Below are 26,962 nucleotides of genomic sequence, written 5' to 3'. Positions count from 1 at the left end.
ACCTCCTCCACCTGCACCCTGGCTCCCTGCGCCCCTCACCTCCCTCCACCTGCACCCTGGCTCCCTGCGCCCCTCACCTCCTCCACCTGCACCCTGGCTCCCTGCGCCCCTCACCTCCTCCACCTGCACCCTGGCTCCCTGCGCCCCTCACCTCCTCCACCTGCACCCTGGCTCCCTGCGCCCCTCACCTCCTCCACCTGCACCCTGGCTCCCTGCGCCCCTCACCTCCCTCCACCTGCACCCTGGCTCCCTGCGCCCCTCACCTCCTCCACCTGCACCCTGGCTCCCTGCGCCCCTCACCTCCTCCACCTGCACCCTGGCTCCCTGCGCCCCTCACCTCCTCCACCTGCACCCTGGCTCCCTGCGCCCCTCACCTCCTCCACCTGCACCCTGGCTCCCTGCGCCCCTCACCTCCTCCACCTGCACCCTGGCTCCCTGCGCCCCTCACCTCCTCCACCTGCACCCTGGCTCCCTGCGCCCCTCACCTCCTCCACCTGCACCCTGGCTCCCTGCGCCCCTCACCTCCTCCACCTGCACCCTGGCTCCCGGTGCCCCTCACCTCCTCCCAGCAGGTGAGCTCTCGGTCCTGGAGGCCAATTGTCCACATGTCATTCAACCTGTATTAGAACAGACCAGTGAGGACCCCTTGGGTCTGGCTGTCAGGGTGGGCCGGTCCTGGCTGGAAGGGATGGCTGAAGGGGGACCCCCACCCCCACACACGGTAGACTTGTGCGGCCATGAGGCGGGAACTTCTGTGTGGGGTGGCAGGCACTGCCTCAAATCCCTGCCGTGCTGGGCCCCCTGCCCGGCCCAGACAGAACAAGTACTCTCATGCATGACATTGGGGCAGTGTGGCAGGCCAGTTGTGTCCCTCCTGCGTGGGGAGAGGACACAGATATCACAGACACCACCATCATCACTGCATTGTTAGGAGTTTCTATGATGCTGAAGTTTTGGGAAACCAGCACATGCTACTTTTGTAATCAGAAAAAGAGAGCAAAGGCAACTTTCTAAACTAAGGAGGAAAAGGCCTTTGGCCTGGGCAAGAACCAGGGCTGGGCCTGAGCCTGGGCACCGCCCATTCGCCCACTGACTCAGCCCTGCAGGGCGACTCCTGGCTGAGGATCCTCATCCGAGCAACTGAGGTAGCCACGGGGCTCCACCCAGTGGTCCTCACCTCCATCTGCCCATCCTCCTCTTTCCCTGTCCCCCTCCCAAGAAACCCCTAGACAGTGACACTCAAAATCTACTAGGCAGAGCTCTCCCAGCCTAAGCCCTCAAATGCCAGGATGGCCTCCTCCAGGTCTCAGTGCAGTCGGAGGTGGGGTGCAAAGGCCGGACCACCACCCACCTGGCATTGCCGTCATAGCCAGCAAAGATCCACAGCTTGTCACTGTACACCGTGGCTCCGTGGGCCGACCTAGCGACTGGCAACCTGGAGTGTGAGGGGAGAGGGGAGGGAGTAAGGCCGCCCAGCACAGACCTGAGCCTCCCAGTCCCATATGGTCAGTGCAGGGGCCACAGCCAGGCTGCATGGCCACATCCACCCGACACTGGGGCTTCAGGGCCTCCACAAGGCACTAGGAATAAGCAACAGCCTCAGAGGCCGACTGGAGGCTTGAAGATGAATTCAGATAGCCACAGAGGCACAGAACCTTCTCCTAAATGCCACCAAAATATTAAAGGGGGTGCTCAAAAAGCAGGACCCCAGAAGCGCCATCAGCAGTACATTGGGTCTTTTTTAAAATTTTTTTGTGACAAGGTCTTGCTCCATCTTCCAGGCTGCAGTGCAGCGAGGCATGCATGGTTCACTGCAGCCTCAAACTCCTGGGCTCAAGTGATCTTCCCACCTCAGCTTCCCAAAGTGCTAGGACTACAGGCATGCGCCACCACGCCCGGACCATTTGGGTCTCTTCTGAAAGGCGGGAATCTAAAGACTGGTAGCAGGCCATGCACAGCTGCGCCGGGGGATATTCCACCAATCCTAAGCTCCCTGCTACTGCATGCCCTCAGGATCCTCATCTGGGAGGCAACAGGGGACAGATCCCAGGTCCAATGCCACCCAGGACCCAGCCTGTCCCAAATGTTTCTGCAGAGTTTCTCACCGTCCTTCAATTTTCCACTCCGTCCACTGGCCAGTTGCAAACTTGTATTCAAAGAGGTCATTTTTATTCTTCAAGTTAGAATTGGAATAAATGTCCCCAGTGTAACCCCCTGAGTAAAGAGAGTGAGAAACTGTCAAACCCAAAGGCAGTCTTGAAGATTTCAAACCCTGGAAGGTGGAACAGAATCTGGCCCCACTGAAAATGCATAAGTCAGGACTCCCTCCACAAGCCCTAGAAGGACCTACTGCCCACCTGCCTCCGTGCTGGGCTCTGGGGACACAGAGATGAGCAGGACACTGTTCCCAGCCACAGCCCAGCAACACCGAAAGACACCCAACCCTGTGAGTTCAGGGCTGTTAGGGCAAGGGGTCCCAGATCCAGCGCAGAATTCAGAGGACTGGCAGACAAAGCCGAGGATGAACAGAGAGCCCCTGCTGTATACAGCACGAGCACAAACGCTCCAGGCCTGCAGAAGGGCAGGGTGTCTGTGGGCCTCGGGGGCGACACAGCCCCTGGGAGGCAAGAGGTTGCTTACCAAAGACAAACATGCTGCTCCCATAGACGACGGCCGAGTGGTGGTAACGGGGGGCCGGCGGGGTCCCAGTGGTAAAGGCCCTGGGGTTGCACAGGGGTGGTGAGAGTCAGCGGGCGTCACCCATGAGGTCCACACCCTCACAGGGTGGCCCTGCATCCCTGTGCTTTTTTTTTTTTTTTTTTTTTTTTGAGACAGTCTCGCTCTGTCACCCAGGCTGGAGTACAGTGGCACCATCTCGGCTCAACCTCTGCCTCCCGGGTTCAAGCAATTATCCCGCCTCAGCATCCTGAATAGCTGGGATGACAGGCACCCGCCATCATGCCCAGCTAGTTTTTTGTATTTTTGTAGAGATGGGGTTTCACCATATTGGTCAGGCTGGTCTTGAACTTCTGACCTCAGGTGATCTGCCCGCCTCGGCCTCCCAAAGTGCTGGGATTACAGGCGTGAGCCACCGCGCCCGGCTACCTTTCATTTTTGTATTTTGAAGGTGACACCTGTCTCATCATAGAAACTTAAAAAAAAAAAAAAAACTCACCAATAAGGAAAAAACAAAATAGGCACTAAAGCTCATGCAAATTCCCATTACCAGAAAACCTCTGGCAACACCTTGAGGTCTTCCCTGCACCCCTCTCCTATGCATACTTAGGCTTCCATGGAATTTTTTTAAATGGAATCAAGTGGTAGATATTTTGTAAATTGCTTATTCAACTCACAGAATGTGACCAGGTCCTCATGCTACTTCAGGACCATCCATACTCCTGCTCTCAGCAGCAGTGCAGCGTCTTACAGCATGGGGTCCATCAATGTCATTTAATACCTATCTATCTAACCATCATCTATCTACCTACCTATCTATCATCTATCATCTAATCTATCTATATAATCTATCTATCCATCATCTATCTCCCTGTCATCTATCGTCTGTCATCTACCCATCATCCATCTATCTATCTATCTATCTATCTATCTAGTCTATCATCTGTCTACCTACCATCTGTCATCTGTCTGTTGATCTGTCATCTATCAACTATCCACTATCTATGTCATCTATCTAATCTACCTATCATCTAGCTATCTACCTATTATCTATCTATCTATCTATCTATCTATCTATCTATCTATCTATCATCTCTCTGCCTTTCTTTCTATCTATCTATCATATGTCTATCTTTCTAGACGGGGTCTCACTTTGTTGCCCAGCTGGTCTTGAACTCCTAGCCTCAAGGGAGCTTCCCTCCTCAGCTTCTCAAAGCATTGGGATTACAGGCATGGGCCCCTGTGCCCTGCCTTTACATTTTATGTACTGAATTCAAAATCCATTTACACTGCTGACCTGGGGCTGCTCTTTTTCTGAGTTTTATAGTTAAGCAATTTTTTTTTTTTTTTTTGAGACGGAGTCTCGCTCTGTCACCCAGGCTGGAGTGCAGTGGCCAGATCTCAGCTCACTGCAAGCTCCGCCTCCTGGGTTTATGCCATTCTCCTGCCTCAGCCTCCCGAGTAGCTGGGACTACAGGCGCCCGCCACCTCGCCCGGCTAGTTTTTTGTATTTTCTAGTAGAGACAGGGTTTCACCATGTTAGCCAGGATGGTCTCGATCTCCTGACCTTGTGATCCGCCCGTCTCGGCCTCCCAAAGTGCTGGGATTACAGGCTTGAGCCACCGCGCCCGGCCAGTTAAGCAATTTTTGACAAATAATTGTGAAGCCTTCAGAATGAGTTTTAAAATGAATTTTTTTTTTTTTTTTTTTTTTTTTGAGACGGAGTCTTGCTCTGTCGCCCAGGCTGGAGTGCAGTGGCGCAATCTCAGCTCACTGCAAGCTCCGCCTCCCGGGTTCACGCCATTCTCCTGCCTCAGCCTCCCAAGTAGCTGGGACTACAGGCGCCCGCCACTGCGCCCGGCTAATTTTTTCTATTTTTAGTAGAGACGGGGTTTCACCATGGTCTCGATCTCCTGACCTTGTGATCCACCCGCCTCGGCCTCCCAAAGTGCTGGGATTACAGGCGTGAGCCACCGCGCCCGGCCCTAAAATTAATTTTTAACTACTAGCTATCTTACAAAATCACGTGTGAGAGAAATGACGTAGCAACTTCTGTACCCACACTAGCAGCAGCTTGGGGTAGAGGTGGGCGCCCGGAAGAGAGCCACCCTGTGTGCCCAGCTTGGCAGCTGCAGGTGCTGGGCAACTATTTCATCTCCTCAGCCCTGACAGGGTGGCTCTGGGTGTGGCATCCCTGGGGCCATGGTTGTCTCCTCCTGGAAGCTTCTTTCCAGCTTCCCATGATGAGAGAGACTCTGCTAGCAACTGGGACCCAGAACTGTGCCACTGTGTTCTAGGAGGAAAGGCAGGGCCCTGGAGCACGGGGCCACCCACCTGCACCAGGAGCAGTCTTTCACATCGAACCGCAGGAGGTCATTGAGCATGGTCTTCCTGAAAGGCAGTCGGAAGAGAGGGTGGCATTAGCCAGGTCTGCTCTGCAGGACCCCCAGAGATGGGTACTGCATGTAGCCAGGGTAGAGGAGGGGGCTGTTTTGGGCTGGGTCACTAACACAGCCAGGCAACCAGCTGAGGCCCAAGAGTGGTGACCACAAAGGAGGCTCCCCAACTGACACGGGCACCAGGGCTGCCACACAGGCAGCCACCAGCCTGCCTGGGGTCAGGACCAAAGCATGAATGTGGCCACCAGGAGCCCAACCAGCAAGCACGAAATGGCCCAAAGGCCAGAGTCACCCTCACACCTCACCCTAGCCTCCAGAACCCCTATTCACACATCCCGATCCCCTTCTTCCGAGGCTGTACCCCACAATGCAAGCACTTGCCCATGCTTCAGGGGAGGCCCTTTACTTCTCTCTGATCTTCCTGCCACTGCTTTAAAAAAAAAAATAGAGTCAATGCGCTGGGCTCAGTGGCTCGTGCCTGTAATCCCAGCACTTTGGGAGGCCAAGGCGGGTGGATCACTTGAGGTCAGGAGTTCGAGACCAACCTGGCCAACATGGTGAAACCCCATCTCTACTAAAAATACAAAAAATGAGCCTGGTGTGGTGGCGGGCGCCTGTAATCCCAGCTACTGGGGAGGCTGTGGCAGACTCGCTTGAACCCGCGAGTCGGAGCTTGCAGTGAGCCAAGATGGCGCCACTGCACTCCAGCCTGGGCAATAGAGCAAGACTCTGTCTCAAAATAAAAAATAGAAACGAAGTCTTGCTTTCCTGCCTAGGCTCGTCTTGAATGCCTGGCCTCACGCGATCTTCCTACCTCAGCCTCCCAAAGTGCTGGGATTACAGGTGTGAGCTACCACACCTGGCCCCTGCCATTTCTTTATTGCAAAAGCCAATGTAATAATCATGTTAAAGATACAATTAAATAGAAAACAAATTCACTGGTCATTGGACCACCTAATACAACCAGCTGGCATATTACTACCCAGCCCTTGGGAAGAAGGGCAAACTGACAGGAGCTCAGCGCCCCTCACGCCCAGCCTGTGCTGGGTGCCTCCTGCACCATCTTAGTCTGCACCAGTGGGTGCATCTGTGAAATGGATGTGTATCTCACATCCATTTCACAGATGGCGACAAAGCCTAGTGGTTCAAAGGCTGTGTCTGAGGCTATGCAGCCAGGAAGCCAGGAGCCTAGAAGCTGGTGGTGACTGTGATATCGCCCCTCCCTCCCTCACTTGCCCCACGTGCTGCAGGAGGCCATCTTTCTTTGTACTCAGTCTTTATAAAGTTAAGACTAGAGTGAGACAAATTTGTATCCTATTTCTTTGTCACACTGCAGCAAAAATGTTTCTGCTTATTGCTACACAGTTGTCACACAAACTCCCTGTTAGGGACACTCTTGAGGATGAAGGTCCCCCATTTCCCACCTGCTGCCTTGTACTGGACACCAAAGCCTTTTCTGGTTTGGAGGGTTCTCATTAAGGCTCCAGTAAACGCCTGTGGGTAGGCATCTCTTCTTTATTTCATTCCTTCATTTGACAAACATTTATTGAGTTTTCTTTTACAATGGTAAAAGGAGCACAGGCCCTGCCTTGACTGAACAGATGGATAATAACCAACATCTGTGTGCCTCAGGAACAAATGAAGATGGTAAGAGGGATGGAGGGGAAGTAATGGTCTCCAGTTGGTCCAGATGACCAAGGAAGGCCTTAGTCACAAGAAGCATCAGAGGAGGGGCAGGAAGGTAGGAGGAGAGAATGGGCAGTGCAAGGGCCTGAGCAAGGGGGCACTTGGTACAATCCAAACATAGAAAGGCAGCCGGTGCAGCCCCAGTGCAGTGAGAGACTCAGGGCAGAGGAGCAGCAGACTCTCATGAAGACTTAGGCTTTTACTTAGAGAGGCAGGGAGGCATCACAGGAGGATGAGCCAAGGAGGAACACACTCTGACATGCATATGTAAATGGGCCCCACTGGCTACTCCTGGGGAAAGAGAGTGGGAAGAAGGCAGGCTTGAAGCCAGGGGACCATGCCCAAGGAGGCTCTTTTGCCCAGTCTGCGGATCCTGGTGGGGTTCAGACTACCCCACCATCCTCAAGCCAGTCCCCCAGGGAGGCCTGCAGGACCAAGGCTGCAGAGCCAATAAGAAGCCAGCTCTTCCAGGGCTTCATGCCAGGTCCTGGGGCTGAGAGGCAGGAATAGGACAACTGGTCATGTGCAAATACTCCACCCTCTGCATAAGGAAACCAGCCACAACTTAACTGGAGACAGTTTATGTGAAAGGAGGTGTGCCCACCAACAAAACATCATGCTGTTGCCTGAATGTTTGCAGCAATGTGGGAAAACCCTCACAAAAAGTGAAAAATGCATGAAATAAATAAAACTGTGTCCTCCATACTGGATGAGGCCCAGGGAAAGAGAATTGCCTGGCAGGGCTGGCCGCAAGGGTGGTTGTGTTTCTTTCAAGGCTGCGTCTGCTCAGAAGAGGGACATTTCCACATACTGAGCATGTGCCAGCCACTGGAAGCTGTGCTGAGGATCATGAGTGCAGGATCTCATTTAATCCTCGCCACGACCAGGGAGGTGAGTGCAAGGAATCTCACAGATGGGGAAACTGAAGCTTAGAGGCACTAGCTAACATCTGAAAGGACAGTAATGGAGCTGGGCAGGCCCAGTCCCTGACCACAGTACTTCTTCCTACCTGGTCCAAACACTGATGCTCAGACTCACTCACCCATTGTCTCCACCAAATACATAAATGGCATCTTTATAGGCCACCACTGTGTGCTTGCTGCGCCTGGAAAGAAAGGAGTGGAGGGCGGTAAGGACAGGACCCTCCTGGGAGGCATCCAAGGAATGGGACTAAGCAGGAGAGCTGCCACAGAAGTTAGATGTCACCTCTCAACTGCTAAGATCGATCATCTTCTAAGATAACACCAATCACCCTGCAAGTGAGGACCCCTGACACGGCTCCAGGACTTTCTGGACTCCTCACCCCACCTCAGAGCACCTGGGACCCCAGCCCAATATCCACAAACACAACTTAGTTCTAGTATTCTGTCCCAGGTCATCAGGCTCTGGGACTCCCTCGGAACCCTCTCTCCCCTGCCCTGAACAACGTCCTGTCCAGCACCATCCACCTCATTACCAGATCCTACCCCAGGACACCACGCACCGGCCTCGCCCCTGGACCCCGCCCTGGGACTCTCGCAGATCGCCCTTCCTGTCCTCAGGACCCCATGAAGCCCACCGTACCGGGCACCCACGAACTCGTCGCAGGGCGGGAGGCGCCGCCAGCGATGCACTGTTTCGAAGGGCCCGAAGTTGAGGGTCAGGTACTCGACACTGTCCGAGCAGCTGTGATCGAAGTCCACGCTCGGGGCTACCTTGGACCGCGCGCCGCCTGCCAGGGCTCCGGGCCCAATCTGGCCCCCGGTGCTGCCCGGTCCAGCCATCACGGGTCCACGCCGGATCGGCCGCGCTGTCCGCAGAACTTGCGGCCACCGCCCCGGGCCGCCCGGAGGAACCACATTTCCCGGCGAGCCCTGCGCTGACAGCTCGGCACTTCCGACCAGCGCCGCGCTTGCGCCCTTCCGCTCTTCCCGACAAGCCTAGCGCTTGCCAAGACACCGCGGGCGAGCGCTGGATCCAGTTGGGGACGGCGCAGCGAGCGTGGGACTCTCTGGGGATGGAGCAGCGAGCGTGGGACTCTCTGGGGAGCGTTTCAGGCTATGTACTGGCGCCGGGTTGTCCCTTCCAGTGAATGCAGTGTCTCGTCCCTAACCCCGTCGCTTCTGCTCTTCCTGGCGCCTCCCAGGCCCACGCAGCCCGAAGACCCGCGACAGGCTCGCAGTTCCCGGCATGCCCTGTGTCTGCGCGTGGCTCCGGCCTGGGTCGTCTGCCGCTGCCGGGACTCCACAAGGAGGGTTGCGGGCTCGCAGCGGCCTCTGCAGGCGCTCAATGCCCCCTTTCCTGCTAGCGCCTCCAGCCCTGACTCCCTGCATCTCCCCTCTCTCCTTGGCGTTCTTACTGACTGAGAGGCAGCCCGGCGATGAGCCTCTAGATTCTCATTTCTACTTAGCAGGGCCTCAGCTGCGTCACCTCCGACATTGGGATTGAGAATGCTCCAACTATGAAAAGCATGGGGTCTGTCTCAGGACACAACTCCCACAACCCTAAGTGGACAAATGCCCCAAAGTGTCAAGCATGAGCCACCTCTGAAGGAACATTTACTATCTTAAGACCTTTGGGCTTGTCCCTTCTACCTGGAATACCCTTCCTTCAAAATTCAGAGCCAAAAGCAAAAAGCGTTCGCTGATCGCAGACAGGGAGAGGAATGTGGGAGGGCATGGGGCGCAGAATTAGTTGCTACCTCCTTTGGGAGTTCACAGGCCAAATTTCCTTGGTGTGGCACCTAGCATTCGGTGATTGTGCCTGTTTCCCTATAGTCTGGCCCTGTGCCTATCGGCCCAATTACACTGGGAGTCATACAGGTCTGCAAGTTTGTGCGTTTTAATTTTACGGCAATGTCTACATGTTGCAGGGTTCTTCAAGGGCCCAGTCCCAATAGAGGGAGAAGAGGCAGGGCCTGTCCTGCCTCCAGTGCCAGCTGTCAGTGGCAGTAGAGGCCTTGAGGGTTGAGCATCTTCTGAATCCAGCAGAGGCCTCCCAGGAGGGGAGCCAGGTGGCTGAAGGCAAGCACTGGGAGGGCTCAGGTTCTGCCCTGGGGGATCCTGGGACTGGAGATTGGCACTTGCCCCCAAGGCTTGGCCTCTGCCCCTGGTGCCCCCCTTTGCCTGCCCAAGTCTACTGCATGTGAGCTCAGGATCCTTTCCCTGTAAGCCAAGACATGTCGCCAGTCCTGCAGGAATGAGGGGAGGAGGGGTCAGGACAGAAGACAACAGGCTCTCCACTCTGGGCACCCTGAACAGCTGGCCCTTGAGGACAGCAGGGGGTCTGTTCTGTGCCAGACCCTAGTGCCCAGCGGGGAGGTGTACTTGGACAGATGGAGATAGACCATTGGGTGGAGGGTCTGGGCTGACATGGGAAAGGCTCAGAACAGTCAACATGAAGGACACACGTACTTGCTGTGCAGCACAAACAGCCTTCAGGAAGGCAAGAGAGAAACAGAGAGAAGGCCAAGGAGAGAGCATGTCATTTATCATGTCCCCTTCTGGTCCTCCATTGTTTCCAGCCTGGAGCCTGCCCCTGTCTCATAGACCCCCAGTGGCCTCCAGGCTGTCCTCAGTCCCTGGGAGCTTTCTCCCAGAGGGTGAATCTCATTGACACCACACCAGGATAAGGGAACTGGCTGGTGTTGAGTGAAACCTAGAACCACCCCCACCATCTCTGTGGAGGGCATACCCAGGGCATCAGTAGCTGCATTTCCCACGAGCTTCTGCCGGGCTCAGCACAACCATGTCCAGTTAGGTGTCCCAGGCCTGGTGATTGCCCATGCATTGGGCCCTGACCCCTCCCCACAGCACTGGCTTTGCCTGGGGGAACAAATCCCTATTCCTTCCATCCACCATGAACACATAACCAGCCTGCTCCCAAACTATGATCCTTGCCCCACACCTCCCTGTGGTCCTGGAAGCCTCCAGTGATGCACACCAAAAGTGAGGGGCAAGGCCCTGGAGGGTTGTGGGGGCAGCTGGCTGTCGTGGGCACCTTAGTCCTCCAGGAAACTACTCCCGCCCCCAGGCTTCCCACACCCACACTCACTCCACCTCCCGCTTCCGGATGGCACGGCCTGAGGCCAGAACCTCAGCGACCTTGGACACAATGGGATCGTAGTTCATGCTGGCCACGGCGATCACCTCGTCGCCTCTGCAGGGAGAGGATGGCCAAGCCTGAGGACTGCCAGGCAGCAGCCCCTTTTTGAAGATTCTGATGCACTGCTGTCATTCTGGGGCCCAGGGAAGGACCTACCCCAGGGGAACAGGAATGTCCTGAGCACGCAGCCCTCCCTGCTTTGCACATCGGGGCTTGACCGTGCACAAGCTTCAGGCTTTCCTAAGGAAGCTCCAGCACTCCTCAGCGGGGCTCAGGGCTGGGCTCTTGTTCTGGGATTTTGCCTGGGATGAATCCCCCTTCCCGATTGAGCTCCCGCTGCTTCGCCCCAAGCTGCACCCCGGTGCTCTCACTTAGTGTAAAAAGCCACAAACTTCAGCTCCTCCAGATCCCCCTGGATGATGACGTCGTCGAAGCCTTCTCCGTAGCCTGTGGGCCGGGCAGGTGGGTGGCACCCACGTGAGTCGGGGGAGGGAACGAGATTCACAGGATCCCCTCCTAACCCCGCCCAGGCCCTGCTCCATACGTCCTTTTAGGTAGTTCCTAGCCTCGCCGCCAGCGAGTTCTTACCGGCCTCTTCCTAGTGCAGTCACAGCCCTGCCCGTAGGCTCCCGGCCCCGCCCCGCCCCACACCCAAGCCCCGCCCCTAAACGCCCTTGGCCCCGCCCCCATCCGAGGCCCCGGGGTTACCCGCGTAGCGCAGGCTCTTGCCAAACATGGCGGTCCAGAGGTAGGGCACGGTGCTCATCTCCGCTTCCTGCGCCAACATGTTCTGGGCTGCCACGCGCCCTGCAGGACCCAGGGCCGTGAGAACCCTGACTCTCGCCCTTACCACTCCCACACTGCTTGCTCCTGATGCCGTTGGGACCCCTGACACGTGTGGCTACTCCTCCTGGTCTCCCCAGAGGTCAAGAGACATCATTATTCAGACCACTGGTCACTTGCATCTGCAGCTGACTGGTGCAGAGGAACACCTGACTCCAAGCTCGCCACTTGATTGCTTCCTGAGAGAACCTGAATACAGTGCCCTGCCTCTGGAAGGTCTGCTTCTTGGGATTGGGCTGTGCATACAGACACCTAATCAGACATATCAGGTCTGAAGAGGGAGGAAAATGGGCCACAAGTACGCAGGGAAGCACAGATGACAGCCACACACAGGGCTCTGAAGAGACCAGTGTGGATGGCTCCCCAGTTCCTATGAGGCCCCAGTAGACCCCTGTAGTTGGATGTACTTCAAAGTCCCCTAAACTCTCCCAGTTAAATCCTAATTATACTTGGCGGATCAGTAGCCTTGGTTACTTACAACCTAGCAACAACTTTAGACTTTGGACTTGAATAGAAATTGGTACCAGGAGTGGGGTCTCAAGCAGCAGACCCTCAGGTGTAAAGGCAGAGGGAAGGGGAAATGGGTGCAGAGAGGTCCCTTGTCCCAGGCTGGGGGTCTGGCAGTCCTCTCTCTGAGGCAGTGAGGCAACTAACGTGATGGCACCTGCAGCTTAGGGGCCCAGACCAGATGTGCACAGTGGATGAGGCTTGGGGGACTTGGTGGCCAGCAAACAGCAGGAGGGGAAAGCTATTCCTCAGAAAGCACGTGCCTCCACTGAGCCCAGGTCTCTGGGCTTAGATGGCACCTTGGGGACCTGCATGAGGCTGAACTGAGTTCACAGAGATACTTGAGTGGCCCAAGGAAAACAGAGGCACAAAGTAGGAAGGTGATCCACTAAATCCCTCCCTCCCTCCCCAGGGTAACTGCACAGGTTGGTCAGGAATTCTGCAGAATATAGGTCCTTAAGGACAAAAAAGGGAGAGACCACCAGAAGGAAAACTGAGATTGAGGAGCTGTGGCTGGCTCAATGAGGTGTTGCTCTCTGTGTTGGCTGGATCGCCGGGATGAGGCTGGCCAGAGAATCCACATCAGAGCTTTGATGCCTAACAGTGTCCGAGACCCAAGGTCAGCAACTGAGGCACAGGCATGGGGACACTGAGACCCTGGGACTCCCTCACACCCCTCCATGTGCCTCGGGACTGGCCATACCCTGAGCATGAGCCATCTGCCAATGTGGAATGTTCACTTTCCGGTTGTTCCTCCAGGCAAGGGGGAAGGTGACGGCGTCACCAGCTGCGAACACGCCTGGGACATTGGTCTGCATCATCTGTAGAGAGAGGGCCCAGGACTCCAAGGGTGCGACAGGGGCCCTGACCTGAACCTCCTGCCACTCCCAGCCCAGCACCGGGCCCTCCCCACCCAGTGCCATCCACCCAACCTTGTTGACAGGGATGAAGCCTCGGGAATCCAGACCGATGCCGCTCTGCCTCAGGAAGCCTGTGGCGGCCACTGCACCTGACAGGACAGAGGCCTGTGTTCACTCCCCTGTCCCTCCCTTCTGCATAGTCACTCTCCACACCCCACACCCTGCATTTGATGTGACATCCCCAGACTGATCCTCCAGGGGCTGCCACCTGAGGCCTTCATGCACCCTGGCCCCCACTAACCAGGCTCCCACAGATCCGGTGCCTCCTGCAAGACCTGAGGTATCACCTTCTCCAAGAAGTGCTCCATGAGGCTCTTAAGTGGAGGGACGGCATGCCACACCTCCTCAGCCCCTGCAGGCACTACCACCCCCCATCTTGGCCCCTACCCAAATTAGCACCTCAGCTGGAGCAAGAGCCAGTTCAGGGCTTGTCTATGTCAACTCTCGAAAGGCATGGAGATGAGTGTTACTGGGCAGCAGGCACTGGGAGCATCCTCTGTGCCAGGCCTGGGCTGAGCCCGGTACACACCTTCCTCAACAGCTCCGTAAAGTAGGGGCGGTTGGGGGTCCCCGTTTGACAGATGTGGTGGAAACTGAGGCTCTGGGAGGGGAAGGGACTAGCCCAAGGTCACATGTGAGCGTGTGCAGACGGCTGTGCTGGTTTGCGCCTGCCTGCCCACACACCAACTCACCAATGCCCACCACGCAGACGTCAGCCCGCACGACCTTGCTGCTCTTCAGCACAACCTCCTTCAGCTGTGGGGAGTGGGTGGGTGAACAGGTGGGCCCAGCTCCTGGGCTCAGGGGACAGAGGACAGAAAGCAGCAGGGAGAAGGGAGAAGGGCCCACCTTTCCCTCCTGGCCCCGCAGCTCCGACACCTCAGTCTGCATGTAGAACTTCACCCGGTTGTTCTCAAACATCTGTCAGGACAAGTGGGCAGGTGGGCAGTGGATGAGACTCCAGCCAGGGGCCAGGCTGGGCCCCATGGCTTCAAGGCTCTGGGTGCGTGCTGGAGTGGGCTCACCTTCATGAGGGCACGACCCACGCGCTCCCCCAGGAACCTCCTGAAGGGCGTCTCCTCCAGCTCCACCACAGACACAGAGTGGGCCTTCTCCGTCAGGTAAGCGGCCACCTCCATCCCTGGTCGTGGGCAGGGGTGGCAGGCTGGCACCTGCACCTTCCTCGACCAGAACTTCCCTGGGACTGGCCATGACAACCTGATCACCATCCCCACCGCCCACTACCTCTCACCCAGGAAGCCAGCTCCCACGATGACCACATTGCGGCCTCGGGCCAGCCTCACCACGCGATTGGCATCCTCTGGCGTCCGGATGGTGAACACGTTCTCCATTTCTTTGCCTTTGCAGCTCAGAGTCCTGGGGCTGAGACATGGCAATGTCAGTGAGGGCCTCCTGGCAGCCCCAGCCCCATCCAGGTCAGTGTCCTGCCCGGTGTCCCATGGGTAAAAAGGAGACCCTCCTACCTGCTCCCTGGCGCCAGCAGCAGCTTGCTGTACTCCAGCTTGAAGCCATCCTTGAACACGACCTTCTTGTTTCTCACATCCACTGTGACCACCTGCAACCCCCACCGGGCAGAGCATGAGCTTGAGCATGGGGCTGGGCCTCGCCACCCACTTCCGGGTCCTGCAGTACACCCACAGCCCACCCACAGCCTCTGAGAAGCTCCCATTAGAACAGATCCTGCCATCTGGACTTTGTTCTTTAAGCTTCAGACATCACCTTCCCCTCAAACCTCTCCCTACCCTCCCAAGTCCCACCAGTCTCTCCTATCCAGCCCTGATTGTTCATCTCCGCACACCCTGAGGCTCTGTGTGTGCCCATGACCTGTCGAGAAAAAGCTCCTTGCTGTCTCCCAAGCCTGGAGCACCTCCCAGGTGCCTGGACAGTGGGGCCAGGAAGGTAGAGCACCAAGACCCCACCCCAGGGGCCCACACAACCTCATGTTCCCACCCTCCCTCCTCGGGGCCTATTTCCCACCCTTGACCCTGTACCTGAGCCTCAGTGAGCACCTCGATGCCATAGGCTCGGAAAAACTCCTTGGGCCTCAGGGCCAGCTGCTCAGGCTGTGTGTCCAGGGACTGCGGGGGCGAGCCAGCTTGAGAGGAGCCAGTTTACAGCAGAAGACACTGGGGCTCAGGGAAGGTAGGGCCATGCCCAGTGACATAGGGGCTGTAGGACAGAACTCAGCAAACCCAGATCTGGCCGGGCGCAGTGACTCATGCCTGTAATCCCAACACTTTGGGAGGCTGAGACCGGAGGATCGCTTGAACCCAGGAGTTCAAGACCAGCCTGGGCAACATGACAAAACCTCATTTCTACAAAAAATACAAAATATTAACCAGGCGTGGTGGTGCACGCCTGTAGTCCTAGCTACTGGGAGGCTGAGGTGGGAGGGTCGTTTGAGCCTGGGAGGTGGAGGTCAACGCTGCAGTGAGCCATGAGACAGGCACTGCGCTCCAGCCTGAGTGACAGAGCAAGACCCTGTCTCAAAAAAAGAAAAGCCAGGTGCGGTGGCTCACACCTGTAATCCTAGCACCTTGGGAAGCTGAGGTGGGTGGATGGGCTGAGCTCAGGAGTTCAAGACTGGTCTGGGCAACATGGTGAAACCCCATCTCTACTAAAAATATAAAAAATTAGCCAGGTGTGGTGGTGGTACACACCTTTAATCCCAGCTACTCAGAAGGCTGAAGCACGAGAATCACTTGAACCCAGGAGATGGAAGTTGCAGTGAGCCGAGAATGCACCACTGCACTCCAGCCTGGGTGACAGAATGAGACCCTGTCTCAAAACAACAACAAGGAATCTAGACCTTTTGGGGGTACCACGGACAGGCCTGGCATAAGCAGAGAGGGCAGCCGGCCAGACCTCCATGGGGTGACAAGCAAGGCTTGAAGTGGGCTTAACTGGGACTCAGAGGGATAGGGTCCCACTTGCCCCACCCCCCCTACCTTGCTGAGCTTGGGACGGTCATAGGGAAGGTGCCGGTCTAGCGTGCACAGAACGATCCGGTCGGAGAACCCCTCCTGCCGCAGTGTCTCTGCACACACCAGGCCAGCTGCACCTGAGGGGAGGGGCCTGTGGGCCAGGGACCACTTCTCACCAATCCCATCTCCCACCCTGCCCCTCATGACCCCACTACCAACCTGCGCCCACAATGAGCACATTGGTGCTACTGCTGTATCCAGCACTTGGGGAGATACACTTGGCCATCACCTTGGTCCTTCGCTGCAGCTGTAGGGCCTGTGGGTGCCAGGAGGGTGGAGGGTCATTGCCGTCATCCTGGCAGGCAGGTCCTGGCACTCCAGCCCAGCTTCATCCCTACTGCAACCCCTCACTCTGCTCAAGTGACACATGCCAGGCTCCTCTCTGGGACTGGCCTTTGCACATGCCATTCTCTGGGCCAAGATGCCCTCCCGGCTCCTCCCTTCTGCCTGAGCCCCGAGCTACCCCCTCACCTGCTTGCTGGCCCGGACGTACACCTTCTCCTTCTCAATCTTCACCTGCAAGGGCTGCATTCCTCAGGACCAGCCCCGAACCCCACACCCCCAGGTTCCCACCCCACCACACTCCTGGCCCCACCTGGAACTTGTGCAGACTATCCAGGCCGGGGAAGTCCTCCAGGTCCCCAGTGCTGATGTTGAAGCAGGCGCCGTGCCAGGGGCAGCGCACCCGACCACGGGACAGAACGCCTGGGAAGGGGAGGTGCTAGGCTGGGGCCACCAGCAGGGGTTGCTTCCCAAGGATCTCAGTGCCCTGGCAACTGCAGGCCCCTCCCCAAAGCCCAGGAGACTTCACTAATAGATGAAGATCCTGGGGTCTGGGGAGGAGCCAAGCTGGCATGGGGCCTGGAAGGTCCCCCTCACACCTCCCACCTGACAGCTCACCTTTCACCAGGGGTGCGCCGTAGTGCGGACACTTATGGCCCAGGGCGTGGAACTCCCCATTGTCCTTCACCAGCAACACCTTCCCCCAGCCCAGCTCCACTTCCCGCATCCTGGGGAACCGCAGCACTCAGAGGTCAGGCCAGACACCGGGCACAACCTCCTGGCAGCTCCTCCCAGTGTCCAGCCTTCTGGGGAGCAGGCCCAGACCGGTAGAAGCCACAAAGGCAGTGACCAGGGCAGCAGCTGGTCATAGCCCCTTCAGGCCAACCCCGACCCCCGGCTACGGCCTGTACCTCACCCTCCCACCTTGGGACCCCTGATCCCCCCTCCCAGGCAGGTCCAGAACCCACTGGCCATTCTCGAGGTCCTTGACGTGGCAGACAGCAGCCTCCACGCAATCCTGAGGGCTGGGGTAGGGGTGAGGTGTGGGCAGGCGCTCCTCCGTGTGGAAGTGGCGGGCTGTGCCGTTGCCCTGGTAGGCCCGGGGGCTGCCCTTCCCACTGGCCGACAGCTCCTCCTTGCCTCGTTCCTTCTCAGGCAGCACCACCTCGATCTTGAGCTCCACTGTGGGCAAGTCAGCGCCTTGAGCCCTCTACCTCAGCCCACTTCCTCCCCCATCCATCAAGCTGGGTGCAGAGGCCAGCTCCTCGGGGTGCCAGGAGGCTCCGCCCTGCGCTGGTAACCTCCTCAGAATGCCCTCTGCACCACCAGCAAAGAGCCTTAAACCTGGCACGAAGCAGAAGAGGGGCATGTATGGGTAGGGGTACACCCAGGTCTGCTTGAATTCATTTCTGCATGTCTCTTTTTTCTTTTTTCTTTCTTCCTTTTTTTTTTTTTTTTTTTTTTTTTTTTTTTTTTTTTTTTTGAGACAGGGTCTCACGTTGTCGCCCAGGCTGTAGTGCAGTCATGCAAACTCAGTTCACTGCAGCCTCTGCCTCCTGGGTTCAAGCAATACTCCCATCTCAGCCTCCCCAGTAGCTGGGACTATATATGCACACCACCACGCCAGGCTGATTTTTGTATTTTTTGGTAGAGACAGGGTTTTGCCATGTTGGCCAGGCTGGTCTCAAACTCCTGACCTCAAGTGATCTGCCCACCTCAGCCTCCCAAAGTGCTGGGATTACAGGCATGAGCCACTGTGCCCCACCTCCTTTTTCAATAACAGTATTAGTGAGGGGGGCACAGAGCTGAGTTTCTTCGATCCTGCAACCCTCCTGGCTGCAGAAACCTCTGTGGCAGAAAGAACCCTGAGGCCCTCAAGTCCTGCATCTTCCGATGGACAATGACGATGTCCCTGACAGCTCAGGGACACATTTAGGGTATGACTCAAGCACACACAGGAATTCAAAAGTGGTAGCAGCTCAGTTCCCAGCCAGTGAATCTGGGTGACAGGAAGTCAAGGGTTCATTGTTCTAGTCTTACAATTTTCCTGTATATTTGAATTGTTTTCAAAAATTAAAAAAAATCGGGAGGCTGAGGCAGGAGAACGGCGTAAACCCGCGAGGCGGAGCTTGCGGTGAGCTGAGATCCAGCCACTGCACTCCAGCCTGGGCGACAGAGCGAGACTCCGTCTCAAAAAAAATAAAATAAAAATAAAAATAAATGTACACAGCATAATTCACAGCATAATTTTTTTTTTTTTTTTTTGAGATGGAGTTTCCCTCTTGTTGCCCAGGCTGGAGTGCAATGGCGCGATCTCAGCTCACCGCAACCTCCGCCTCCCGGGTTCAAGCGAGTGGCTGGGATTACAGGCATGCACCACCACGCCCGACTAATTTTTGTATTTTTACTAGAGACGGGGCTCCATGTTGGTCAGGCTGGTCTTGAACTCCTGACCTTAGGTGATCCACCGGCCTCAGCCTCCCAAAATGCTGGGATTACAGGCGTGGGCCACCACACCCAGCCCAATTTCAACTTAAAATAGCTTTCCTCCCCAATTTGAGAATCCTTCACTGACCAGGTGCTAGGTTTTCAGTGTCCTCGTGTGCCCTGGGGGTGAACCCGAGCATGGGAAGGCATATGGACAGCACAGCCCCCCGACGGCCTCAGTACAGAGGCCACTTCCCCAGCATGCCCACGGGGCCAGCTCTAGCGGGGAGTGAGCCAGAGATTGCCATTTTCTTCTTTATACTCTTCCACATTTTCCAAATTCCCTGTGATGTGCCGGGGATATTTTTCTAATTAGAAGGGAACAATAAACAGAATTTTTAGCAGCAACAATCCAGCCTCCCAGGCTGCTGCAGCAGGGAGGAAGCTGAGCGATGGACACTCAGCCCCTGGCACAGCACGGGCCCAATGCTGGAGCAGAGGTACCTACCGCTCTCACTTCCCAAGGCACCAGCGCCTCTGGGTTTTACCTCTCATCCCCTCCACCTCAGACCTGACACTCCAGAAACCAAGAACCCAGAGAGGCTGCCGAGATGCACCTCCAGGCCTTCGTCTGAGCTGTCCCCTGGGCTAGGGGCTGCCATCTGCCATCCTTCCTATCTACCCAGTAAAGGTTCAGGAGTTGCCTCTCCTGGCTGCCCAGCCCCTGCATATCCGTCATCTCATGCTCTGCTAAATCCTCCACCCTAGCCAGGCCCCCTCCCCAGTCCCAAGTCCCAGCCCTACAGCTCAGGCCCAGGCATAGCAGGGGACAGGGGCAAAGGTCAGTTCCTTGACCCCAGCCCAGCAGGGAGGGTGCAGAGCACAGAGCCACACTGAGGCCGTCCTATCAGGTGGGGGGTTATGGGTGGGGCTTTCATTCCATTTTCTATACTTTATGTAATGGTGTTATAATGTTTTTGGAAGACTTAAAAAGAGAAATACTTTGGACTTAGCTGACACCAGCTCTGGAAGCTGTGGGAGCTCACAAATAGCCTGGCAGGGGGGCCAGATAATGCCAAGCCAGGCTGCTCTCATCCTCCACCTCCTCCCAGAAGGCTCCAAGCCCACTCACTGATGCGGTCTAACGAAAGCCATTAAGTCAGGGGCCCTTTGGAAAGGTGGAGGGGAGGGGCGTCTCTGCTCACCCACAAAACCAGATCAGCCCCAGATCCATGACTTCTGGCTGCCCATAAGACCCGCCTTAGCCCCTTTGGGCCTTAAGATGCCTTTATTACAAAATGGAGAGAAGGCCAGGTGCGGTGGCTCATGCCTGTAATCCCAACACTTTGGGAGGCCAAGGCAGGAGGATCGCTTGAGTCCAGAGGTTCAAGACCAGCCTGGGCAACAGGGTGAGACACGGTCTCTACAAAAAATTTAAAAATTCGCCTGTTGGCCAGGAATGATGGCTCACGCCTGTAATTCCAGCACTTTGAGACGCCGAGGCGGGTGGATCACTTGAGGTCAGGAGTTCGAGACCAGCCTGGCCAACATGGCAAAACCCAGTCTCTACTAAAAAATATAAAAATTAGCCAGGCATGGTGGCATGCACTTATAATCCCAGCTACTTGAGAGCCTGAGACAAGAGAATCGCTTGAACCTGGGAGGTGGAGGTTGCAATGAGCCGAGATCGTGCCATTGCACTACAGCTTGGGCAAGGGAATGAGATTCTCTCTCTCAAAAAAAAATAATAATAATAATAAATAAATAAAAATAAAATTGCCAGTCGTGGTGGTGCAGGCCTGTAGCCCCGGCTACTCAGGAGGCTAAGGTGGGAAGATCACTTGAGCCCAGGAGTTCTAGGCTGCCGCAAGGTATGATTATGTGACTTTACTCCAACCTGGGCAACAGAATGAGACCTCATCTCAAAAAATGAAAATAAAACAGAGAGAACAGCAAATGCCTACCTCATTGGTGATAGTGGATGCTGAAGGAAATAATGTATGTAACCCAGAGTAGAAGCTCAATAGATGGAGTTGGGCCGCAGTGTTTTACCAGTTAGCTCTGAGCCTCCTAGCAGCCATGGTGAGGATGGAAAGCCTTTAGGTAGCAGTTGTGGCCTAATAAAAGGCGGGTGAACAGATGCTAAGAGAGCTGCACTTCCTCCTAGCTCTGAGCTAGGTGAGGGACTGGACTGATATCTTGTTATCAAGAACTCAGACGGGACACGCAGGAGCATAGAGGGAACCCAGGAAGCAGGTGCTGATGCACATGGAGCCACAGAATCGAGTGGGGCAAGATAGTGAGTGATTTGCACAGAGGTCTTCTGCTTGCTCTAGTCTCTTTGCGGTCCCTTAAGACCCCAGCAGAACCCTCATGCCCCAAACGCTGTAACTCCCATATCTGGAAATTCCCTGAGCCTCATGCCTGACCTACGCAGCATGGGCACCTGGGGCCTGAGCCTCTGGCTACGGGCCCACAGGGGAGGCCTGGCAGCACAGAGCCCAGCTCAGAGAAGGGATAACAAATAATATTCCACAAGTGTTTCTTATGTGCCAGGCCCCCATGCTAGGCACAACAGCCCCACTTTACAATGAGGATGCAGAGGCTCAGATGCCGAAGGCCTCACAGCCGGGAAAGGGCAGGGCTGGATTTGCCTAAATTCTTAGCACTGCCTTTGGTGAGAGTGGCCACCCCCGACACTGGGCCACGGATCCCAGGCAGGCCAGCCCTTTGGGGTCCTTTAAAAGAACCTGCAGGTGGCATCTTCTGCCAGGGCCTCCTGCCAGCCCAGCAGTGCCACAGACGCCTGGTATGAGGCCAGCTGGCATCAGCCCACCCACTTCTAGGGGGAGACAATGGACATCATCTGCCCAAGGCACATTTTGAGGCAGGGAGGGATCCAGCCCAGGCCTGGGTGTCCACAGCACAGGAGTTGGGGGAGGAAGAGTGGCTTCCTGGAGCAGAGGCAGGTGGGTCCCTCTGTCTGGTGAGTCACTACAGTTCTCCTCCCTCCCCTAAGTTCTCCCTTAGACTCAGGAAAGGGAGAAAAGGCTCACAAGTTCCAAGGTAACGGAGCCGATGGGTATCAGGTAAGGGGAGCTGGGGTGAGCTGACTGGGGCAGGGTGGCCTGGCAGGGTGAGTGGAGCACTGGCTGGGCTCTTGAGGTCTCTCTAAGCCTCATTTTCTCCATCTGTGACAAAGCTGCACACTCCTGCCTCCCTGGGTGTTGTGAGGAGAGAAGAAGGAAAGTGGGGGGCCAGAGGGAGAGCTCTGCAGACATGAGTCTTTAGTGGAGAAAAGACCCAGGCCTCTCCCAGCACCCCAGGACACTATCACTTCTGGTCAGAGTAGCTCAGGCTAGGTTGGGTGGTGACTTCCTGTATAAATGGGGAAGTGTGCCCAGAAAGGCCAAGAAGGCAGCCCGAGACCACACAGGGGATCAGAGGAGGCGAAGAGAGCCAGGATCTGCTCACTACACCCTCACAGCAACTCTAAGAGGTCAGGGTGGCCAGGCCCTCTCTTTTGCAGAGAGAAAAACAGAGGCTCAGAGGGGTAACTTGCATGCCCTAGGTCATAGAGTGGCTGAGGTTGTCTCCAGTCCCCCCACTTCCCTGGCCCTGGGGGCATAGCCCCTTCCCCAACCCTGCAACAGGAGGAACCTGCCTTTCCTTTTCCAAGAAGGGTCCTGCTGTTATTCCCACCACCAACACTCAAAGCCCCAAAGAAAAAGGGGCACCCACTGGAGGAGGGGCCAGCCGGGGAACTGCTCCAGGCCCCCTACCCCCTCCTGGCCACAGCGTATTAACATTCCGAGCAGGCTCCTGCCTAGCCTGACCTACTTCGGAGGCTTGCCGAGTGCAGAGGGGGAGGGCGGGGGGGAAGAGGGGGAAGGAAGAGGTGGGGAGGGAGGAGGAAGGATGGAGGCAAGAAGACAGGAGGTACCTGGTTTGGGCTTGGAGAAACAGCCACCCATGGCGAGTGGCCTGAAGATGGCCGGCAGGCAGGAGCACAGATGGGGAGCTGTCGGAGGCCTAGGGCGCCCCCCATGGGGCTGGACCCCTTGAAGGCCTTAGAGATGCTGGAGATGCCATCCTGCTGGTGCTGCTCTAGGACCTGCAGGGAGACTGGGGCCGTCATGACCGAGGCGTGTGGGCAGAGGTAGAGACACAGAGAGAGAGAGAGAGAGACAGTGGGAGCTTCAGAGAGTCTTACATTTGAGTTGGGAACCATGGTGTGTAGGTGAGCCTGATCCCAGAGCATGGGGCCCTGGAGGACACCTCCCCTTTGAAGCCCTCCAAGCTCAGCTCTCTCACTCCTCCAGTGGAGTTCCTCGCCCCAACCTCGGCCACCCTTGGTCCAGCCCCGCAGCTGCCTTGCCCAAGAAATCCTCCCTGATTTCTGCTGCCTCCTCATGGCCCCCTTCCCCTCTCCAAATCCCACAGCCTGAGAGTTCTTGGACCCTCCATTGTACCGGGAGACCACCATGCCTAAGCGTAAAGAGTGGGTCACCTTGGGCAAGCCAAAGCCCTCCTCATCCTTGGTCTTCTCCCTCCTACAATGCGGGTGTCATCAGGCTCCCCCTAGCCCAGCCCCACCCTGGATAGTACTCTGGACACCCACCTCCTCTCAGGGCAGCCACTGCTCCGTGTTCCAGGCCCAGCAGTGGACTGAGGCTGCCGGGCCTTGGAAGGCAGGGCAGGGAGGGCAGGGGTCCAGGAGGCGGCCCAGCCTCCACCCTCCTCCCAGCTCAAGCTGTGGCCAGGAGGGGCTGGGGGGTGGTGTGGGGCTGGGCCAGTCCCTTGGTCCCCAGGGAAACCCAGCTCTGTGGTGAACAGAAGTGGGCGGCCAGCCCGGCCCTGATGGGGTTAGGGGAAAGAGAAGCCGGGCACACAGCCCTGCCATGCCTGTGCCCAGCAGCCATAACCTCCCCCTACCCCCGAATCCAGCCCTTCACAAATGCCCACTAGGCCTGTGGTGCTGGGGTCTTGCCCAACAGCAGATGGGGCAAGCAAGGGGCCAAGGTCCCATCAAGGTCAAGCAGCAGGGGTATCCCTGTGGCCTCCTACCCCACCCTCCCACCTTCATCAGTTTTAAGATGGGCAGGGGCCCAGAAAGCCCCCATATCAACCTAAGGCCCTGCAAGGTGCCCTGGGGGAGGGACACCTGCACCGCAGAGAGATCACTGTAGCCCAGGTGCCTTCCAGGCTGCAGGGTGGGCCTTCCGGAAGATGCAGCCTACAGGTAGGACTTTGGAAGGCCCAGGGCATAGGCATAGCTGCCTTGTTTACAAATGACCTCCCCACAGTCCATCCCACTGTCATCCTCCGGTTTCCTCTGGAACGTCTTCCTGAAGTCTCACTTGAGGTGGGGCTGAGGCCCACCTGGTCTGGCCCAGATCCCAGAAGGGCTGTGGATGGGTGCCTGAGAGCGAGGGGTGCAAACAAAAGCCCAGGTTGGAGAGAGACCATTGGTGCCTGGCCCCTGCGCCTGTCTGCCCTCAAGGTGCCCATTACAGGGGAGGAGCCGGTGACTCCCATAGCCACTGGGGTGTGCCTTGGCTCTTTCCCCCACTTGTCACCAAGGAAGGTCTGTAAAACTCAACAGCCACCTGCCCCACCTGCCCCCTCCCTGGACACTAGGCAGCCCCTCCCCGGGTCCTGGCTTCAGCCCTGGCTCAGCCCTGCTCACTTCCTTCCTGGCTGACCTCAGGCCTCACTTGCTAGGCCACAGATCCCAGAAAAGGTCAGACCTGGTCTTGCCACTGGGGACCTGCCCAGGCTGTGCTGTCCCTTCCGGAGTACCCAGGGCCCTGAATCCCCCAGGCCCTGGGCCAGGAAGAAGACTGGGTGGGGCCCCTGTGCCTTCGGCCTACTGTGTGCTAGATCGGCTTGGAGCCCAGTCACCCCACTCAAAGGCAAAGGTCCTTGCTAAGGGCAGGGCAGTAGGGGCCCCCCAGGTTTGTGCAGAATGCCAGAGTGCTGTTCCTTGCCCATGAGCTGCCCACTGCAGAAAAGTTCTAGCAGAGTCCAGTGCTAACTGGACTCTGCAGGAGTCTGTCTGTCCCAGGGACCCCAGGACCTGTGAAGCGGGACTGGATTACCCCCATCTCACTGAGCAGCCACTGCTCCACCTGACCCTCCCAGGGCTCCTGGCGCCCGCCCCGTGTGCAGGCTGGGTAGGGTCCTCTCCCCACTCCTCCACCTCTTGCCCACCCGCCCCCACTGCCTCATCCCAAGGGCTCCTGCCCAGATCGGGCTCCCAGTGGCTTCCAGGCGTCCTAGGGGTGGCATCTGATTCCAGTCCTGCCTTGGAGTGTGGGGGCTCAGCGCTCTCCCCTCCCCCACGAAGCTCAGGTGCAAGCCTCTGTCCACTCTCCTCGCCTCTGCACGTGCAGTTCCCTCTCTCTGGGAAGCCGGTGGCCGGTGCCAGCAGCCTCGCCAGCTCCGTCCCGGTGCCCCGCCAGACCTTGCAGCCCAGGAAGGGGGACTGGCACACAGTGGGAAGCCGCGGCGAGCAGGGAAGGGGCGGTTGTGGGACGAGAGAAGGACGAGGTGTGCTCCGGCCCCCGGGCAGTGCCTGTGGCCACGCTTGCCGACCCCCAACCCCTAACGTGCCAGGCCCGGGTCCGAGACCTGCGAGCACAAGGGCTGGCCCCCGGCGCCGGGGCGAAGAGGCGGGGCGGCGGGCGGGGACCGGGGTTCCGGGGACCGGGGTCCCCGGGGCGGGCGCTCACCTGGGCTCGGCGCGGGCCTGGACTCGGGAACCGCTTGGGGCCGCGGGCGCGGGGGGGCGGGGAGGCGCGGGCGGGGCGGGGCTGGCGCTGCGGCTGCACTGCGGCCGGGGAGCCCGCGGCGCCCAGCACCGCCCCGCCGGGCCGGAGCAGGTGGTGGGCGGCGGGGGGACATGGGGCAGGCCGAGGCCCTCGGCGTCCGGACCGGAGTCGCAGAGCGTGGGGAGGCAGCCGGGGGCCGCTCTGGCAGGGGGTGCCCCGGACCCGGGTCTGGGTCTCTGGGGATCCTCGCGACCTCCCAGGGATGCCCAGCTGGGGCGCGGGCAGGGTCTACTTCTTTTTTACTTTTCTTTCTTTCCAAAGTCTCAGAACCACTGTGGGCGGGGTGGGGGAACTTAAATCACTCTGAGAAACCTCCACAAGAAAGAAAACCCCAGTCAAACCTTACTGCCCACAGCTCCCTTCACTGGGTGGGGGAGTTCAGGTTCACCTGTGTCCTAGGTTCCTCCCGGCCCTCTCTCCACATGTACCAGGGTCTATTTTCAATTATATTTTATTACATTTTTCTTTTTCTCACCTGTCATTTACCAGAACTCCTTAGGTCTCCAGAAATCACAGTGCACCCTGGTGTTGTGCCTCCTCCTCCAGGAAGCCCTCCCTGACCAGCCTCCCCTCTATTAGGGCTGATTATTCTGGTTCCTAACAGGTGTTTCATTGTCTTTAATGTGTGGATCTCTGCATTTGTAGGTAGACTTTGTCCTTCCAGCAGGCTAGAGCACAGAGGCTGTGTGGGTTCCTCCCCTGTCTGGGACTTACTCTCCTCTCCTGTAAGGAGGACGATAATGACAGCAGTAATAGTCCCCTGTGCCATGCCCAGCCGGTCTTCCCAGGCCATCCTCTGGGACTATTTGTGCCCCACCCCACTAGGGGACAAGTTCGAGCCCCCCAACCCCACCACCCTCATACAATTTTACAGATAGGAAGCGCAGCCCAGGAAGTCTTGGTCTTGCTCAGGGTCAGGAACAGGCCCTGCATGGGTCACACTGGGAGCAGGTGGTGGGGTGCCCAGGCCCGAAGGGCACATGTGGCTCAGTTCAGGCAAGTCCTCTCAGCTCATGTGTCGCTTCCACAGTGGGACCGTTGCCACTGCCACAGGAGAGTCCCATCACGGGGCGGATGGCAGTGCTTGGGCCTGGTGCCCTCCATCTCCAACCAGCCTGCCCCCATTTCATGCATGTGGTGATCTGGCTGCCCCACCCCCCACCCACCCTCAGAATCTCCTGCAGCCAGGAAGACAACGTGCCTCATAATAACTACGGCTGTGATTTTGCATGCATTTATTTCCTTACCCATCACAACAGCCTGAGAAGGAAGGTTCTCTTTGTATTATCTCCATTTCACAA

General features: G+C 57.3%; 1 protein-coding gene across 5 annotated transcripts in view; it reads right to left on the bottom strand.

Moving 5' to 3' along the window:
• Positions 1 to 25,607, bottom strand: part of LOC103222956 (leucine zipper like post translational regulator 1) — a 35,074-nt gene extending 9,467 nt beyond the window's left edge. Inside the window, exons 1-24 of one of the 5 annotated variants that reach the window (XM_073006978.1) lie at positions 22,772 to 23,382; positions 17,370 to 17,583; positions 17,020 to 17,129; positions 16,715 to 16,824; positions 16,591 to 16,635; positions 16,279 to 16,375; positions 16,084 to 16,196; positions 15,127 to 15,213; positions 14,599 to 14,690; positions 14,367 to 14,497; positions 14,140 to 14,255; positions 13,964 to 14,035; positions 13,807 to 13,870; positions 13,127 to 13,203; positions 12,898 to 13,015; positions 11,553 to 11,651; positions 11,216 to 11,291; positions 10,794 to 10,898; positions 7,804 to 7,866; positions 5,011 to 5,067; positions 2,641 to 2,720; positions 2,106 to 2,214; positions 1,352 to 1,435; positions 560 to 617 (exon numbers count right to left, since the gene is read on the bottom strand). In XM_073006978.1, coding sequence (XP_072863079.1) covers positions 560 to 617; positions 1,352 to 1,435; positions 2,106 to 2,214; positions 2,641 to 2,720; positions 5,011 to 5,067; positions 7,804 to 7,866; positions 10,794 to 10,898; positions 11,216 to 11,291; positions 11,553 to 11,651; positions 12,898 to 13,015; positions 13,127 to 13,203; positions 13,807 to 13,870; positions 13,964 to 14,035; positions 14,140 to 14,255; positions 14,367 to 14,497; positions 14,599 to 14,690; positions 15,127 to 15,213; positions 16,084 to 16,196; positions 16,279 to 16,375; positions 16,591 to 16,635; positions 16,715 to 16,824; positions 17,020 to 17,129; positions 17,370 to 17,583; positions 22,772 to 22,802 — 2,208 coding nt within the window. In that variant the 5' untranslated portion in view covers positions 22,803 to 23,382. The other 4 variants (XM_073006977.1, XM_073006976.1, XM_037994784.2 and 1 more) reach the window with 4 other exon arrangements.
• Between the last annotated feature and the right edge of the window lie 1,355 nt (positions 25,608 to 26,962).

Source organism: Chlorocebus sabaeus, chromosome 19 (assembly GCF_047675955.1).
Source record: "Chlorocebus sabaeus isolate Y175 chromosome 19, mChlSab1.0.hap1, whole genome shotgun sequence".
NCBI classification, from domain to species: Eukaryota; Metazoa; Chordata; class Mammalia; order Primates; family Cercopithecidae; genus Chlorocebus; species Chlorocebus sabaeus.
This window is presented reverse-complemented; position numbering and strand designations above follow the sequence as displayed.